The sequence below is a fragment of the Lissotriton vulgaris genome, chromosome 2_1 (genome assembly GCF_964263255.1).
Source record: "Lissotriton vulgaris chromosome 2_1, aLisVul1.2, whole genome shotgun sequence".
Taxonomy (NCBI): Eukaryota; Metazoa; Chordata; class Amphibia; order Caudata; family Salamandridae; genus Lissotriton; species Lissotriton vulgaris.
The window spans coordinates 1,539,699,685-1,539,717,458 of NC_141687.1; the positions used below are offsets into that span (position 1 = coordinate 1,539,699,685).

Genomic DNA, 17,774 nt, shown 5'->3' on the forward strand with positions numbered 1-17,774 from the left:
ATCACCTGATAGGGTATCCAGGCGCTTGCAAGCTTATTCAAACAGCCTGGTCTTAAGAGCCATTCGGAATTCCGGCAGTGAGGTGATGGTCCAAAAGTGCATGGGGGACTGTTCCAGGTCTTTGCTGCAATGTGGGAGAAGAAGCTTCCGCTACTTCTGCTTCGGTAGATGAGGGGAGTATGGGCAAGTAAAATGGAGGCTGATCGTAGTCTTTTCCATGGTTGGTGGAAGTTCAGGTAGTTGTTAATGTAGGCTGGTCCTTGGTTGTGTGTAGATCCTTGTGTGCATGAGTTAGCGGCTTGAATTGCCATCTCTTCTGTACGTGGAGCCAGTGGAGTTTCCGGAGGTGGGGGTGATGTGGGTTCGTCGGGGAAGGCTGCGAGTGAACCTGTGGCGTTCTGTATGGTCTGAAGTCTCTTTAGAAGGTGTGCAGCGATTCCTATGTTGAGGGCATTGCCATAGTCCAGTCAGCTGTTGATGAGGGTTTGGTCACAATGCGTGTCATGTGTAGGGGTAGCCACTTGAAGATCTTACGTAGCATGCGCAGAGTGAGAAAGCAGGCAGAGCAGACAGCTTTAATCTGTGATTTCATGGTGTGTTTATTGTCAATGATTTTGAGGTTTCTGGCATGGTTGGAGGTCGTGGGTGCGGGCACCTAGGTCTGATGACCACCTGGAGTCGTTCCATGTGTTTCTGCTGTTGTGAAAAGTTCAGTACTTCCGTCTTGTCTGTTTTCAGCTGCATCCATTCACCAACGTTTGTCATGCATCTGTGGAAGTTGGTTCTGGTAGTGGTGGGGTCATCAGTGAGTGAGAGGATAAGTTGGGTGGCTTCTGCATAGGAAATTATGTTGAAAACGGGCGATCTGACCGTGTTGGCCAGCGGGCCATATATGCGTTGAAGAGCGTGGGGCTGAATATTGAGCCCTGGAGGACACAGCAGGTGGTCGCCTTGGGTTCATGGGTAACAGGTGGGAGGTAGATTCTCTGGGTTCTTCCGGTGATGGATGTGTTCCATCTGAGCATGTCCCCTTGGATGCCGATATGGTTGCATCTTTCGATCAGTGTGTGGTGGGATACGGTGTTGAAGGAGTTAAAAGAGAATCAAAGCTGCTGTTTCTCCTCGGTTGAGGAGGGTTTGGATGTTGGTGGCTGCTATCAGGGCTGTTTCGGTCCTGTGTTTGCTGCTGAAGCCGGGTTGGGAGGCGTCGAGTAGCTGGTTCTGCTCTAGGTGTGTCTTGACTTGATTGTTGATTATCTTTTCCAGTATGTTCACTAGGAATGGGAACAGGGAGATTGGTCGATAGTTTTTGAGTTTGCTGGAGTCGGTGGAGGGTTTTTTGAGTAGTGGTCTGACTTTGGTGTGTTTCCAGGCATCTGCAAATGTTGTGGTGGTGATAGAGGTGTTGAGTAGGGTGGTGAGTTCCTGGCCGATCCCTTAGTTTCCGAGGTTGAAGATGTGGCGTGGGCATGGGTCTGTGGGAGCTCCAGAGTGGATGGATTTCATGGTGGAGGTGGTGTCGTGGGTGAAGAGGATGTTACAGGTGGTCAGTGTGTGGTTCGTGTTGGTTACCGTGGTGGCATATCTGTAGAGAAAGTGTTTCTGTTTATGGTTGATATCTTGTGAAAGAAGTGGGTGAGGTTGTCGCACAGCCCCTGTGAGGTTGTAATGTTGTTTTCCTTGCAGCCAGTTTGGAGAATTCCTTAGCGATGCTGAAAAGTTCCTTGGTGTTCCTAGCGCTGGTTTCAATGCTCGCGGTAATGGTGGTCTTCTTTGTTACCCTCAGCAGGCGGTGGTAGATGTTGCGGGAGATCTTCAACGCTGCCCATCTGAGGTATCCTTGCTGGTGCGCCATCTCTCCCCAACGGTTTGCTGTCTCATTTCGCTGTTCTGAGTTCTTGGGTGTACTGGCTGTCCTTTTTAGAGGATTTTCCCTTTATGCTGCTCTTGATGAGGTAGAAGCTGTCTGCTCAATTGGTGATCCAGGCGTTTAAATTTTTTAGTTTCCTGTTTGAGGTTGGTGGCCGTCCCAGGGTTGGAGATTATGAGGGCGTTCGCCCAGTTTGTCTCAGAGCTTTTGTTCCATCTACGGTGGTGGGAGTTGGTCATCTTAGAGGTGGCGGTGTGGGGCCAGGAGATGCTGAAGTGGACGATGGAGTGATGGGTCCATGTGAGTTCTATGACATGGCTGCATTTGACGCGGTTACTGGAGGTGAAAATTGGGTTCGGCGTGTGTCCTGCGATGTGTGTAGGGTTGTGGACAGTTTGGGTCAATCCAACGATGCTCATACTGTTGAGGAGGTGTGCGATGTTTTTGTCATTGGGATTGTCGATGTGACAATTGAGGTCTCCAAGTAAGATCTAGTCCTTGGATTCTAAGGCTAGGGCCGCAATGAAGTCTGCAATGGTGTTGCAGAAACTGGCGCGCAGGTCTGGGGGTCGGTATGCTAGGGTGCCTCTGATGGTTGTCTTGTCCGTGTGGAGCTTGAAGTTGAGATGTTCAATGGGGTTGGTGGTGGTAGTGGTACACTGTATGGTCTCTTTGCGGATATGGCTGTTTCTCCTCCCTGGTTGTTGGTTTGGTCCTAGTGAATGATTTTATATCCGTCATGGATCGTGGTGGCAATGCCTGGGGCTGATGTGGGGTTGAGTCAGGTCTCAGTGAGGAAGACTATGTCAGGTGCAACGGTAGCAATGAGGTACCATAATTCAGTGGAATGCTTGCATAGTGAGCGTGTGTTGAGAAGGGCGTAAGCAAGTTGGTGTTTGTTCAGGTGGTGTCCGTGGTTTGTTCAGGGTGGGGCTGGTCAGTGGTCTGGTGTGTGTGTGTAGTTGCAGGTGAAGTGGCAGTGAGTGCAGGTGAAAGGTCCTACAATTGAGCGTGGGTCGGCACGATGGCTGTGTCTGTTGTAGTGTTTAGGGTGTAAAGCTCAGTGATGGTGTATCTTTTGTAGCAGCAGCAGGGCCCGGGTTTGTGGCGCTGGGCACGGTACAGGTGTTGACAAGCGCAGATAGGCTTGTCTTTGGCACGCCTTTTGCGCACTTCTGCCGCGCTGTGGACTGCGGGCTGCATTAAGTAGGTCATGTGGTGTGCAGGGCTTCTGCTGGTGGAAAGAACAGTGAGTGGGAAAACACCAGCAGGAAACCCCAGGCAGCTGCGATGTTACTGGATCAGTATGGAACAAGCAGGAACTGGCAGCCACAGGCATGTGGCAAGCTGGGCGTCCAGGTGCCTACAACACTGATTGACACAATAGCAATTTTAATAAATTCTGTTCCCCAATATGATGATAATTGCTTCAAAGAGCTCCCAAAATGCTAGCGGCTGGATACTTCTGCAGGGACTGGCCTCATTTCGTCTTCTGGCTCTTTCACTGAGGAAAGCGTCTCTACTGCTGTCGTTATGCGAAGGGTGGAAAAAGTACTGGACCACAAAATACCAATATGGTGGAGACGATCAATGTTTAACAGTGGTTCTCCAGCCTCGTTAGGCATTTTCAGAACCTCTACTGCTGGTTAATGAAGCCCTTAAAGACACCCTTTTGGGCACTTGGGCGAAACCCTCGTTAGCACCACCAGTTAATAGGCAGGTAGCTTAGTGCCATCGCCCACCACCAAGTGACCCTCCTTTTTTTACACAACATCCTACGCCAGAGAGTTTGGTGGTCTAGGCACTGGAAGTGATGTCTTCATGGTGGCTTCGGAGAAATAAAGCTTCCTTGATGACATATTGCCTTTTTACACACCATTAATGCGAATCCAGAGTTCGAATTTCCTCAGGAGAAAGTCAACATTAGCATCTTTAGTATAGGGACTGTGATGGACAGATGGCCATTTTGGACTTGCATAAAATCTGCATGTGGTGCTCAGGCTCAGGTCACAATGTAAAGGCCTGTGGCTGTTTTTGCTGTATGCACCATAGGGGTATTAAGGAGAGGAAGGCCAAGATGTTTGTGGCCCAAACAAGGGATGAATGTCAAGAAAGTCGCAAATTCAGGGCATGGTCGAAGACGCCAGAGTCACGGCCATTGTCGAAGTGAAAATGAAAAGAAGAGATGACTCAGTTCAGAGACTCTCCCTCCACGTAGATCCAGCAATGTTTTTGAGTGCAGTGTACAATATGTTCCAAAGAACCATAGCCCCTCTCTTGAGTGCCAACTGGCCCCGTGGGTCCGATGGGATTCGCTTTTGGAGCTCTTATGACACTGTACCAACTGGCTCCCTTTACTTCATTCTTTCCGCTTGCCATTGGTAACCTAGGCTACCCTGTACATGGTTCCAGTGCTGTCTGAAGGTTCAGGGGTGTGATCAACACCACCTTAGCGCACTATTCCATCAGGATCATCATCTTCGAAGATGGGTTACATTACTGTACTGGTGCTGCAGGTGACTCTGCCAGACCCACAGTATATGTAATTGGCACCACAACACTTGTCCCTGGCTCCACAAGGTATGCCAGCTGCGTCGCAACCAACTCGACCAGAAACATTACCCCTGTCTGAATTTCCTCAACCTTGTTCACAGTGGAATTCTAGGTGCTTCATCAAATATGGGAGGTCCTTTTTAAGGTTGAGCATTCAAGACCTCTTTTCTATACTTTAGTATATACTTATATCTGTATGTACTTTGTGGGCTCTGGACATCAGCCCTAGGACTTGTCTGTTTCCGCTTAGGGACTTTTTTTCTGTTCAACTTCCTCTGTTTACCTGTCTTGATAGAAACGACCAGTAGAGGTCTGTAAAATATCAGAATTGCTTTTTGCTGGGGGATTTAATTTTAAATTTATTTTTCTGGCAACTGCTTCTATTTACCTTTCTTGATAGAAAACGACCAGCAGAGGTCAGTAAAATCTAAAACCCCGTAAATTGGAGATGGACAAGCTGCAGCAGAGCAAGTGATTCACACGTGTCTTTGACACTGCCAGAACTACGTTGTAGGAAGCTGGCTCACTATATAGTGCACCAAAATGAGGTGTACTGTGCAGAGTTCAGACAACCCCCAGTGGAATTACAGAAGCACATTAACACCCCAAATGCTCTCTTTTTTGTTAGTGTGGGCGAGCAGTTAGGCATATCAGAGGGTAGTGCTCAGCATTTATTACCACACAGAGGTAGTATTTGAAACTGCACTCGATAAAGAAATCCAACCCCAATTTATGAAAATAACGTGCTTTTATATAAATTTAGATACCAAGATCAGCAGAATCAAGTAAGTGCTTTGCCAAGGTATCAATTTTAAAAATTTTCACAAATGCACACAGTGCAATTTCTAGATCGGTTATGTTATCCTGTGGAGGGAAAATATGTATTGCATTCAGACACCTGTCAACGACTTACAGAACTGTTCTTCAGGACTTAAGCGACTATGGGGAAAGGTCTAAGGCCACACCAACATGTACCTCATAAGGCTCTGGGGCATCTGATTGCAGAGGTGTGTTACGGCGTCGGGTGTCCCATTCACTTCAGTGTGGGAGGGGGGGGGGGCGGCAGGGGGATTTGTCAGTCCGAGGGTATCCACATGGGGGCGCAACCATTGAAATCCTCTGTTCGCAGGTACCAGGTACACCCTTGGTCCAATTATTCTTGGGCTGTGTGCCTCGGATGGAGTGGTGTCTTTTGGCGTTGGATTCACTACTGGAGTCACTCGCGTTTGGAGGGGGCCTGAAGAAAGAGCCTGCAGGTGATGACTGGAAGCCCAGTCTGAGCAAACCCAAGGGTGGGTTTAGCTTCTCTGGGTTTGGGGACCCTGTTGGCACTGTCACCTCGCTTGGACTTGGGATCTGGAGCATGAGGGCCTAGGGGCTTTGAGGCCTCGGGTGGCAGCCGTTGCAGACTTACTCTTTTTCTTGGTTTTTGCTGCAGAGGGCCAAACAGGACAGCTGGGCCACTCACGATGTGGGTCCTACTGTCCCTGAAGTCCCTTGATGTGCAGGTTGGTCTCCATTGGCATTGGAATCTGGGCTGGACACAACAAACCTTAGCTGCTGCAAGTAGCCCGTACACCAGATGTTGGTGTTGTGCGGCTTCAGTCGGTCCTAGTGACCCTACATTTGGTGGGAGGATGGCTCTAATCTGTAGGAGCACTGCTACCTCTTCCTGGGTGGCTGCTGCGTTGGTATTCGCCATAGGCAGCAGGGCGGTGTGCTGGGGCTTGATTTTTTTGGTGCCTGCGGCTGCAGGAGAGTAGCTCCTCTACTCCAAGGGAGTTTCTTTGGCAATTTTCGAAGCACTAGCAGCCCTCCAAGTTTCTTGAGGCTTGCACAGCGGCAGGATGAAACAGTTGTTCCACAAGGGTCAGGTGCAGCAGGCAGGCTGGCGGAGTTGGTGCCAAGTCAGTCATGTTCTTTGGTCCGCAATCTTCTTTTCTCGCTTCTTCTTTTGATCCGTAGATAACTGAAAGCCCTGGTATCAGGGGATCCCCTTAAGGGCGTGGCGAGCTAGCCAAGATGGGCACGCACTCTAACAAGGCTCCGTCCCATGGCCAGCACACTCGTAACTTATCCTGCGCATAGCTGTGCCATCGGGTCGCAAAAACTAACCCATTGGGACTGGTGTACATGTGTGACTGTGCACAGCGAGTTGAGCTTGATGGTGTTGGCCGCAACCTAGCTGGATGACTACAGTGCGACAGCCCCTCGATGAGTATGGTGACTGGACAGCGGGGATTGACTGAAGGCTACGCGAACAGACTGCTACTGACCTGATCGGGAGCTGCTGAGGGCACCCGGAGAGGAGCGGAGGGTCCCTGTGCGATGTGGGAGAAGCAGAGGTGCTCCCACCTCGTGACGAACACAGATGAGCGACAACTGCCGGCTGGGGGTCCTGTGGCGAATGCTGTGTAGCGCCACTTGAAAGCTGGGGCAGTGCGAAGGGCCGCACATACCCTGGGGAAACTTCCTGTTATCGCTGTGTTGAAACACTGTGAGTAGCAGCGGTGTGAACTGTATGATTCGGGGCGAGAACTGCTGGGATCAATTAAACTCTTCCAGTACAGGGGCTGGTGGACTGAGAGGGTGTGCCCGACCCTGGTTAGGTAAACGGACCTGGGCCACACACTGTATGAGGGAGTGCACTTGTGGCGTGGGGTGCGGGCCCCTTCAGCGTAGCGCACAGGGGTTTGTGGCTCCCCTTCCTGGGCACACTAGTGTGGGATTGCCAGCTGCTCCCTGCCTACAGGAGCCCCATGCCTGTCCGGAACGTCAGAAGGATTTAAGACTTGGTGGAAGGAAACCCTGAGGCCAACTTACAGGCCTATTCAGTGCAGTGGCCTAGGGAGGACTGGAAGATACGGACATGTGGCTGCAAAACGATGTGGGAAGATAGTGGGTCAGGCGGGTATTTGCGGCGGGAATATAGGATGACCCTGCGCCTTCGCAGAGACTAACGGTGCACCTAACTGGTGGGATGGAGCGTAGCCCCAGCGCCTGGCCCTTCTACAACCTGAGAGCAGACGGAGAACACAGTATTGTCCTCTGGGCGTGAGGCACACCTGGGAGCATACGAAGGACCGCGTCAGGGTTGAGTTTCAGTTCAGTCCAGACGATAAGAGCCCTACCTGGGGTGAAATTCAGGCACCACAAATAGTTTGCACAATCGGGGCCGACACAGTCGGCGCAAGGATCTGGCGTGCAGCCTGGACTGGACCTGGCGCACAGAAAATTGTGCTGCTCCTGACAGGTCAAACGGGAGGAACCTATCCGAAGCACCGGAAAGAGGAGGTTGCATAGAAAAATACCCCATCCCCGTTGCACCTCGACGGAATGGGCAGGCAGCGCACAGGTACGCGAACAGCACCCACGCGATAGGCATTGGGCCCAACTCAGTCCAACCAAGAATCTGAAGCATCAGGCGCATCCAGACCTTCTAAACTGGAATCAAAAATAGACTGTACTCCAGGCAGTGATGCAAATCAGAGCGGCATTGACACAGACCCGCACGTCTCTTGAAGGCTGCATCGACAAGGTCACATTGGATTTCACTCTCTTGCACGCGTATCATAGAAAATTGGTAGGGATAGTCAATGACCTCAAGAAGGAAGTAAAAGAGGTCAGCGCGATGGCCATAGAAATGACCACGGAAGTGCGTAATCTCACAGCCAGATTCCACTCCTTTGAATGCAGACTGGATGACGCAGAAGGTCGATCAAGGCAAAATAATGTACGCGTGGTTGGGTGCCGGAAGGCACTAAAGGCGGAGATGCAGTGGTGTACACTAAAACCTGGTTGCAATCTTTGATGCCTGCCGGTGCGCCCTCTCCTTTCTTCGCAGTAGAAAGGGCGCCGTCTAATTGCCTGGTGCTGGTCCGAGGCCTTTCCTGTTCCGCCTCATGAACTTTATTTATTTATTTCATTTATTTATAAAGTTTTATATAATGCAAACTTGATCCCGAAGGATATCGGAGCGCTTTACAATTTGAGGCAAAGGTAACAAATCAGAACAGTAGTCTAACATGGGGAATATAATGGGCATTGAATCAACTAGTATAAACATATGCCTTTACAAACAAGGATGTCTCTTGCTGGTCCAGTTCAAGGGGCCAGTGAGGCACAAAAGCCATCATACAACAAAACAATAAAAGTGGACAATTCACAAGTCCTCTTCTTCCCCGACTATGGGCTTGGGGTACAGAGACCGGGGAGTGCCTTCCTGACTGTTAAACGGCGAATGCAGGACTTGAATCTGAAATATTGCCTGCCCAATTGTGAGTGGTTGTGGACGTCTCCACGCATTTCTTCAGTACAGCTGAGGAGGCGTGGTAATGGCTAGAAACCAAAGGTCACCACACCTTGCCGAGTCAGAGACAACCCACCACGGGACCACAGGCGGGTACTCGCAGGGGTCGCCACACCAGGCGTAAGTTACGAACAGCGGTATGGCCAACACAGTCAAGGGCCGCCTCCAACTTCGAGCAGGTGCTTCATGGGAGGGGGAATGCATTGCAGGTAGTGGCGGACCTGAGAGATCGGCGGAGCAGCAGAGATGCAGATGCCTTATCTGAACAGTCGCTGAGCGAGGACACTTCGCATGCTATTTGGCCGGTCCATGAGGACTCTCAGTCACTCCTGACTGGTACGCCTCAAACTGCTGATGACTTAATGCAAAATACGGTGCATGGACACAGAAGTATAAGGTCGTAGCAGCACACACATATGAGGCATATACGCTCCACCGGTTATTCACACATGGGTTGCCCTACTAGACTAATTGGCATATGACGTTTGGGTAGACCAGCGTAGATATGCACGCATCTCAGGCTTCTGGTCAATGGCCTATCCCATAAGGCACAGCATAGTGCACACATTCACGAGCGCAAAGCTGGACCCATCCAACATATTTCGCTTGTTTGCTCTAGCCCACCCCACACAATCTCATAATAAGATTGAGACAGTGATAATTGCCATGAGTTTCCCTATGGTGCTATTAACAGTTTCGGCAGACACATGTTGTCTATCTGCTCTACCCCAGTTGAACCGCACAAGGTTCCTTCCTATAACCCATGTTCGTGTTCGCCAGCCCCTTGCCTTATGATTATTCCAGTTGCATTTAGCAAGTACTAGAAGTTTCACATGTTGTTACTACATCCCTGACTTCACCAGCTGCCTGCAGCACGTGCAAGTATATTACCATGCACTATGCCGCCCACAAACGTAATTACCTGGAATGTTAGGGAGCTCCACACGCAAGCTCGCAGGTACAGGATATATGCCTACCTTAAGCGTCATGCCGCTCACGTGGCACTTCTGCAAGAAACACATATCTCACAGCCAGAAATTTGTAGGTTACAACAGAGTTGGAGAGGTCAAGTTCTAAAGGACAAAACCGGTAAAGAGAGGGTCCAAGGGTATATTTAAAGACCAAGCACAGATACGCCCCCCAAAAGAAGACAATGCGAAAGACAAAAAGTAACTGTGGGTCTGAGAAATCAACTTGCTATTCTGTGTCTGACAAGGTATCCGATGCTTTAATCGGGACCAGACATCGCTACTGCATTGATAAGAATGAATGAAAAAGAAAATTGTACATTGCAATTGTGTCACCGAGACTGCTCGGAGGGACGCCCAGAGTACCGGCGGTCAGAGCGGTGCTCTACCTACCTAAGCTGCAGCCAGGTGCGGCGTAGTACTATCCTCCTACCAAATAGTACCTTGGAGGATTTGTATATACCTAGGACGTCCAGGTGACACAATTGCAATGTACAATTTTGTTTTTCATTCATTCTTATCAATGCAGGAGCGATGTTCGGTCCTGATGAAAGCATCGGATACCTTGTCCGATCCATACACTGCAGAAACATGTTGACCTACATAATCTAAATAGTAGCTATTTGTTTAACGTACTATGTTCCCGCACTGGTTTTAACTATTGGAAGTCTGAGAGGCATCTAATAAATGTATTTTCCTCTCTACTCTCCAATTTTATATTTCTCACCCCGCTCACATATGCACTTCTTTTTACGCACTGCTATTCAGTTATTAGAACACGGTCACCTCTTACACACCCTCAAAACACTGGTGCATCCGCTTCTTACACATCAAGTGGTTGCAGGTATACTCTCCTCGGTGTGAGGAGTCCCAGATGATGACGAGGGCGGTACCGGACGATAACGGATGGGTACTTTCAGATCTTGGAAGTATCTTGTCGTGCTTGAGTCACACGTGATGATTTATTATTATAGTTGGCAGTGAGTTTTTTGTCAGACACAGAATAGCAAGTTTATTGCTCAGACCCACAGTTACTTTTTGTCTTTCGCGAGGTCAAGTTCTAGCCACAGGCTACTCGGCCTATGCCCCGAACACAGAACAGAGCATATTTTGGCACACACTAACAGGCATGCTCTCACGCTGGTGCAAGGTCCCCTGGCTGTTGGGGAGCGACTTTAATTTGGTCTTAGACACAACGCTTGATAGGCCCTTCCCGCCATTACCACAGACTGTAGCCACATCCAACGGTAAAAAAACCTGGGGGAATGGCTGCAACAATGGGACCTAACAGATATATGGAGGGCCCTTAACCCACAGACAAAATTGTACTTAAACTACTCACACCCGCACAGGCTTCATATCCGTATTGATCGCTTTGTTGCAAGCGCACTGCTGTTGGCAAAATGCCTCAATGCGGACTATTTTAGAAAAACGCACTCTGACCACAGCCCACATATCGTGGCATTACAATGCCATAAGGGACCCACTACACATTTATGGAGGCTCCAGCCCCAGGCATTAGAAGACCTTCCGTTCAGAGATGCAGTAGGCACAGCAATAGAATCATATTTTGAAACCAATACAGGGTCAGTTACAGACACAGGTACCCTGTGGGACACAGGCAAGGCGGTGGTCCGAGGTTGTTGTATCAGGCTGAGCTGGTGCATTAGTAAACAATATTATGAGGAGGTGAAGCACATTGAAGACCCTTAACCAAACTCGAAGCTGAATTAGCACAGGGTGACGGTGTACAGCAGAATATTGACGCACAGCGTAATAAGCATGCTAAGCTGCTTGAATTACGCGTTGCACGCTGCGCGCATTCATGCAGTGGCAGACATCGCGGGTAGATTGCTGGCACGCATGGTAGGTCAAGAACAGACGCGGGTACCTGTGCTGAGGCTGCGATCTGCAACAGAACTGATGCTCACTACATAATATGATGTTCACTGTTGGTTCACCGCACATTACACCAGAGTGCACCAATCCCTTAACCATGTCACGCCACCAGATGTAGACTCCTTTCTAGCATCTTTAACCCTAAGCAAGGTCAGGACAGGGAAAAGGGACAAACTGAGTGAGCCAATTTCGCTGATGGAAGAGCATGCTGCTATACGTTTGTTGGCCATGGGCAAGGCACCGGGCCCAGATGGGCATCTGGCCAAGTATTACAAAGCTTACCAACAGGCCCTGGCGCCTCGTCTTCTCACAATGTACCAGAATGCGCAGGAAATGGGCACACTTCCGGACACGCTTAGTGAGTCTCTACTGGTGTCCTTGCCCAAACCTCACAGGGCTATAGAGCTGCTGGGATCGTATCGCCTACTAGCAGAATTTAACACAGATTACAAGGTGCTAGCTAAATACTCGCAAATAGATTAGCCCCATTAGTGCCGCAACTAGTGCACATGGACCAAAATGGCTTTGTCCCTGCCCTCAGCACATCACTACATTTGTGGTGCTTCTTCCGAGTGGCGCATTACACCAGGGACAGATGGGAACATGCTGGATGCCTGGTACTGGACCTTGAGAAGGCGTTTGACACCCTAGAATTTGGGTTTCTATTTATTGTACTGCATAAATATGGACTGGGGGAGGTGTTTCAAGACCTTGTTAAGTTACTATATACGAACCCAACTACCAGAGTCAAGACAGGCCCATATAAATCAGAGCGGATTCCCATAGAATGCAGCACGAGGCATGGCTGCCCACTTTCCCCATTGTTAGCGCTCGCAAATGGGGTCGCTGGCAGAGGGGCATCGTAATATTTAAGAGGAATGGGGAATCCATTTAGGAGACAGGATTCATGCAGTCTAATTATACGCAGATGATCTGCTGGTATATCTCAGAGATGTGGCACAGCCACGTGCGACAATTGAGGCCATGCTGCACAAGTTCGCCTCAATGTCGGGTCTGAAGGTGAATTGGGAAAATTCGTGCCTGTATCCCTTCGTAGAGTCTACCCCTAACCCACAATTAGTCATCAATGGTAGGGCTGTCCATTGGCAGCTGGCAGTGTTCCAATATTTGGGTATTCTTATATATAGGAGTTCTCAGGATCTTCCTGATGGTAATCTGGTGCAGGGCAGTCACGCCGGTAAGGGTGCAGATGGCCTTTTGAAGTACCCTGCCACTTGCGGTTATGGGCAGAGTTGCATTACTAAAAATAGTGGTCCTACCACGACTGCTTTATTACTTCACAAAGTTGCCACTGCATCTTTGGCCACCGTCTAGAAAAAATCTGGAAACAGACATGCAGCAGTTTATCTGGCATGGGTTGCAAAGCAGAGGATCATTAGCTAAAATGTATCCACTGACCACTCAGGGAGGCCTATCACTGCCCAACATTGAGCAATATTATCTGGGGGTGCAACTTCAGTTGGTGGCGCGTTGGCTAAGTCCACACAAACTTTAAGACACAGCAGCGCAGATGCCTGGATTCACGGGATCCCAGATAGTAACACTGTTCCACCCGGGTAGGACGGGCAGCGCACCAACACAATTATTGGTCTGAGTGGCGTATCAATGCTATTGGCGCTGTCTTCTCATAGCGTACCAAGTAGCACCATATGCGCCCTCGCTACCTACCCTGGGTACACCTAGGAGGCATAGGGCGGTAACCAGTGCGGAACTTGCGCACTGAAGGAAGCAGATATACAAACGTTAAGCGACCTGTACAATGATATTTATATATATGTAGATCAAGTTAAAAAGAAATAACATGAACAATGAATTCAGCAATAATTCATGAAAGAGATTAAATCAAATTTGTTCTACAATTCATGAAGAAAACATCTATTCCAACAAAAATATCAATGCCATATCTCCGAATGAGAATAATGATCACTGGATACAATCAATATTTTGAAAGTAGATGGATTTGACGTTTCAGTCTTAAATGGCATCAGTCCGTCAGACCATCTTCAGGACAATGGATATTGCATATGAGGAAGGACCCTATTCTGAGTCGGACTAAACACGATAAATCCTTGTTGTGGAGCTATGTTCAAGCCAGCTCATATATATATCATAGCTGTCGCTAATCCTCAGATCAAGGTCAATCCCATTTTATGGTGGCAATATAGAGCTCAGTCCAAATTAATGGCGGCGATTCTAAGAGGGAATCTCAGGACCTCCAGTTTTAGTGTCCCAACTGTATTTAAAGCGGGAAGGATAAAAACTGGCGTCAGTCCAGAAAACGCCCGCCTTTTTTATTATTGCTTATAAAATAAATATCTCCGTTAACCCTATTTTTTTTATTGTAGTGTCTAAAAATTTTCAAAAATGCAGTATTTTTATAAATTGGTGTTGAATTTCCTGAGTGTTGTGTTGATTTCTTCTTCAGTTGTGTTGGTGCTGTTTAAACACTTATTCCACTGTGTAAGCCTTGCTTCTCAATACCACAGCTACCCAGGGTTGAGCTGAGGGTTTGACAGACAAAACCTAAGGGTCCTAAAGGGGTTGGTGAGTGTATTACGCCTCTGTAAGAGGCTGGACCGCCAGGGAATTTCTCTTATGGTGAACCACCTGACGGGATCTGTATACGCTAGGGTAGACAAACTCAGCTGCTGACGTTTAGCAGAACACAAACGGTAGTTAAACCTGAACATGGTGCAGGGTGTCTGTCATCAATGGGAGAACCCTGGCTCAATCTTTTTGCCACCGCAGAGAAAGTGCAATGTAAGCAAGTTTGCGCTTTGGAGTTTGTAAAGCAGTTTTTAGCTTTCACTCGGAGACACCTATTGTCTAGATTGGTGCTCGGGACTTGTTTATGCCTTCCTGTCTGTGCCTCTCCAACCCAGAGTTTTGACGATCTGGAACGACCTGGCCCAAGTCATCCTAGTGGTGCTGGATTGGGCCAGGAAATTGTGGTACCCGTAACTGCCTAGCATGAGCATCTGTCCTCTGATCAAGCTGCAACTTCAAAACATCTTGTCACAGCACTAGGCCATTGTACTGTCCCCGGACCTGCACAAAATGCATCTCCATGCTTGGTGTTTAACCTGTGGCATCTGACCTTCTTTACCTTCCTCAGGTTGTAATCATCATCTTGGCAGCTAGGCAGCACACTACAAAATTAGTGTACACCAGTTGTTAGGTAATGGTTGTGACTTGGTGTGGCTCCTGACAGATCGACCCTCTACAAGCCAAATTGTCTAAATTGTATGTTGGTCATTTTGTCCTTGGCCCAGCAAGAAGTTGCTTTAGGCACTGTTAGAGGCTGCTTGTCAACTCTTTCAGCTTTTTGGCAGTTGCTGGATCAACCATCTTTCTTTAAATCATCTATTATCAAAAAATGATAATAGATGATTTAAAGAAAGATGGTCAATCGAACTTATACAACATTCTTTCCTAATAATCTGATGTTGATGACCTGTGCTTCCTTTCTATCGAAAGGGGCCATGCCATTTTAAAGTTGAGTAGCCTGTCACCCTTATGGCATTCTTTGCCCCAACTCATCCGCCTAAGAAGGGAGAGAGACTTTATCAGTTGGACCATACGAAGCACTAACCCCTATATGGATTGCACCAAAAAACATTTGTGTATGATCAGCTCTTTGTGGGGTTCTCTCGGGCAAAGGAGGACAAAGCAACTCAAAAGCGGACATCTACTGATGGATTGTTCTCTGCTCAAAGATCTGCTGCACACTAGAGAAGAAGAAGCCTTAAGAGCAATTGCTTGCTCGTTCCACCAAAGCCCAGACTGCTACCACTGCATTAGTACGTGTAGTATCTGTGCTAGACATTTGCCAGGTGTTTATGTGGACATCGGTTCATACGTTCATGAATCACTCCGGCCCTGACAGCCAGACACAATAAGAGGGGCATTTTACACGCTCAATCCTTCAGGACTTTGTTAGGAGTCAGTTGACATGCCCACCACTTGGGAGGTACTGCTATGGTATCTATTGACAATGTGAGGAATCTGCGGTTAAAGTATACATTAGAAGAACAAGTTGCTTATCTTAAGTAAAGATCTTTCTGATTCATACTCTAACTGCAAATTACTTGCCGACCCTCTCACCACCCCGTTCTGTGAACTGAGCTCTTTTCCCATCTATCAAGGTCCCATCTAGAGATCTGCACACTGGTCATAACAGCCTGCTGATAGTCTCTGTATCTAAGAGCGCTTACAACCTAAGTGAGCAACTGACTTTAGAGCACATGGGTGGTGCTTATGTGCAGTTCAATGCATGCCTTACAGGGCTGAATGACATGAGCTGGAGATGCACAATACCACCTATGGGTGCGCAGGTTTCTACTTTAAAGTTTTCCGATCCAGTCTGATAGCAGGGACATTATCACAAGGGGAGGAATCCGAAGTTAAATAGCATATCCACTTGAAAGATAGTTACCAAAGGTAAGTAATTTATTCTATCTTCCCAAACTCCTGCTTACAATGTATGTGATCTTTCAGAACAAGCGCATAATGCTTTGCTGTAAAGGTAATACAAACACTGTAGCCCACAACAGCAGGAGTACTTCTTTTTTTGATTTTCCAAGGTATGTTTATTTGGGTGCTCCTCGCTCCTGATCAGATGAGAATTGATCTTTATCTTTTTGTTTTAGGGTTCATATTTAGCTGGGCAGGCCATTAGGGCAGTGTGGACTAGTGGGATATGTTATTTAAATAGATTTTACTTTCTTTATTTCTCCTCCCGATCCCTGGCAGTTTTAAGAGGGATACTAAAGCATAAATGTTGATTGGCAAATACCTCAAAAGTACATGTGCTCCCATGAAGCCCTTTCTAATTAATTGTTTGGTTCCAAGCCCTTTTAAAATTGCACTACCAATTTATTATTAAGCTGCTAACTTGTCTGCCTGTGTTCTTATAAGGTGACTGTATCCACTACTGACCGGCGAAACAACAAACTAATCTTCAAAGTGAACCTGGTTGAGATGGATCAGAAGATCCTGGTTGACTTTCGGCTCTCAAAGGTACGTATTGAAGTTCTGTAAATTTGTAGCTGAACATCCACATGAATACCAAAGACCTTTTAACTCAAAGGTTTCCCTGGAAATTGAATGTATATCCTGAATGCAAGTAGTCCCTCGGTACATATTAAGATTCTGTAAATAATTCTCAATACATTTCTTATAAATTCTCTCCATGTTGTGTCTTCCATTTTATTTTCAATTGCATCACCATAGTAGAGTGAACTCAATTATTTATCAATGTATTTCTAAGCATACATCACTTAACTGTTTTGTGAATCCATATTTGGGAACATATTTCTTTACCTGTGTTACTGGAGTGGAGGCCCTCTTTTGTAAAGTTCCACTTCCATGTGCTTACCCAACTCCTGACACTAACATCCCTTTTGTAGGATGTGTTTGTGTGTATGGACTACATGGTGTATGTGTTAGAGAGAGAACCAGAGTAAAGGAGGCGTCTGAAAACCATTTTGAATATCCCTGGCCTGACCTTTTGCACAAGATAAAGGTTAGGTGTTTTTCTAAGACAGTGTGTTGCTGAAATTCATGAAGATAGAGGGAGGTGACCTCGACACTCATGTTAGAGATGAGGAGACCAGGTTTCTTAGAAATGTTGCAGAGTGAAGGGCCGTTGATTGCTCTTCTTAAAGTACTACCCTTTAGTGAATCGTAGGGGTGAAGGGTGTGACTGCGAATTCCTGTTGTGCTGCGTGAATGGAGCCCTTTAGGTGAGGCCCACCCTTTCAGTTTCCCCTGATCACTTTCAGTTTGGCTGATGGCAGCGGGGTGCAGAAAGCTCATGCACCATGCCTCTGTTGTGGGTGTTCCAGGCTAGAGACACCAGTGTTATGAGAATCATCACTCCAGGTCAAGGCTGAATCTGGACGGTGCCATGGAGAGGACAGTTGAAATGAGAAACACCCCAAACCTGTTCTGAAAGTGCAGACTGTTGGTACACATCTCCTCTCTGCTGTTACTATATAAATGCGGGCCCCCTCTTGAAAATCCAGTTCTAAGTTCTCAATGAGTAAGGAAGAGAGTGCTCTGCAGAATACTCCGAGGACTGCTGGGCAACCATATCTGCTGTCTACCTGACAATCAGCTTCCCAGAGATGAGGGGACATCACCTCAGCCTACC

At 47.8% G+C, this 17,774-nt stretch overlaps 1 protein-coding gene across 1 annotated transcript in view; it reads left to right on the plus strand.

Moving 5' to 3' along the window:
- CHEK1 (checkpoint kinase 1) overlaps positions 1 to 17,774 on the plus strand; it is a 167,672-nt gene that overhangs the window by 133,289 nt on the left and 16,609 nt on the right. Inside the window, exon 12 of the mRNA XM_086957409.1 lies at positions 16,538 to 16,639. Within this exon, the coding sequence (XP_086813535.1) occupies positions 16,538 to 16,639 (102 nt within the window). The remainder of the gene's footprint in view (positions 1 to 16,537; positions 16,640 to 17,774) is intronic.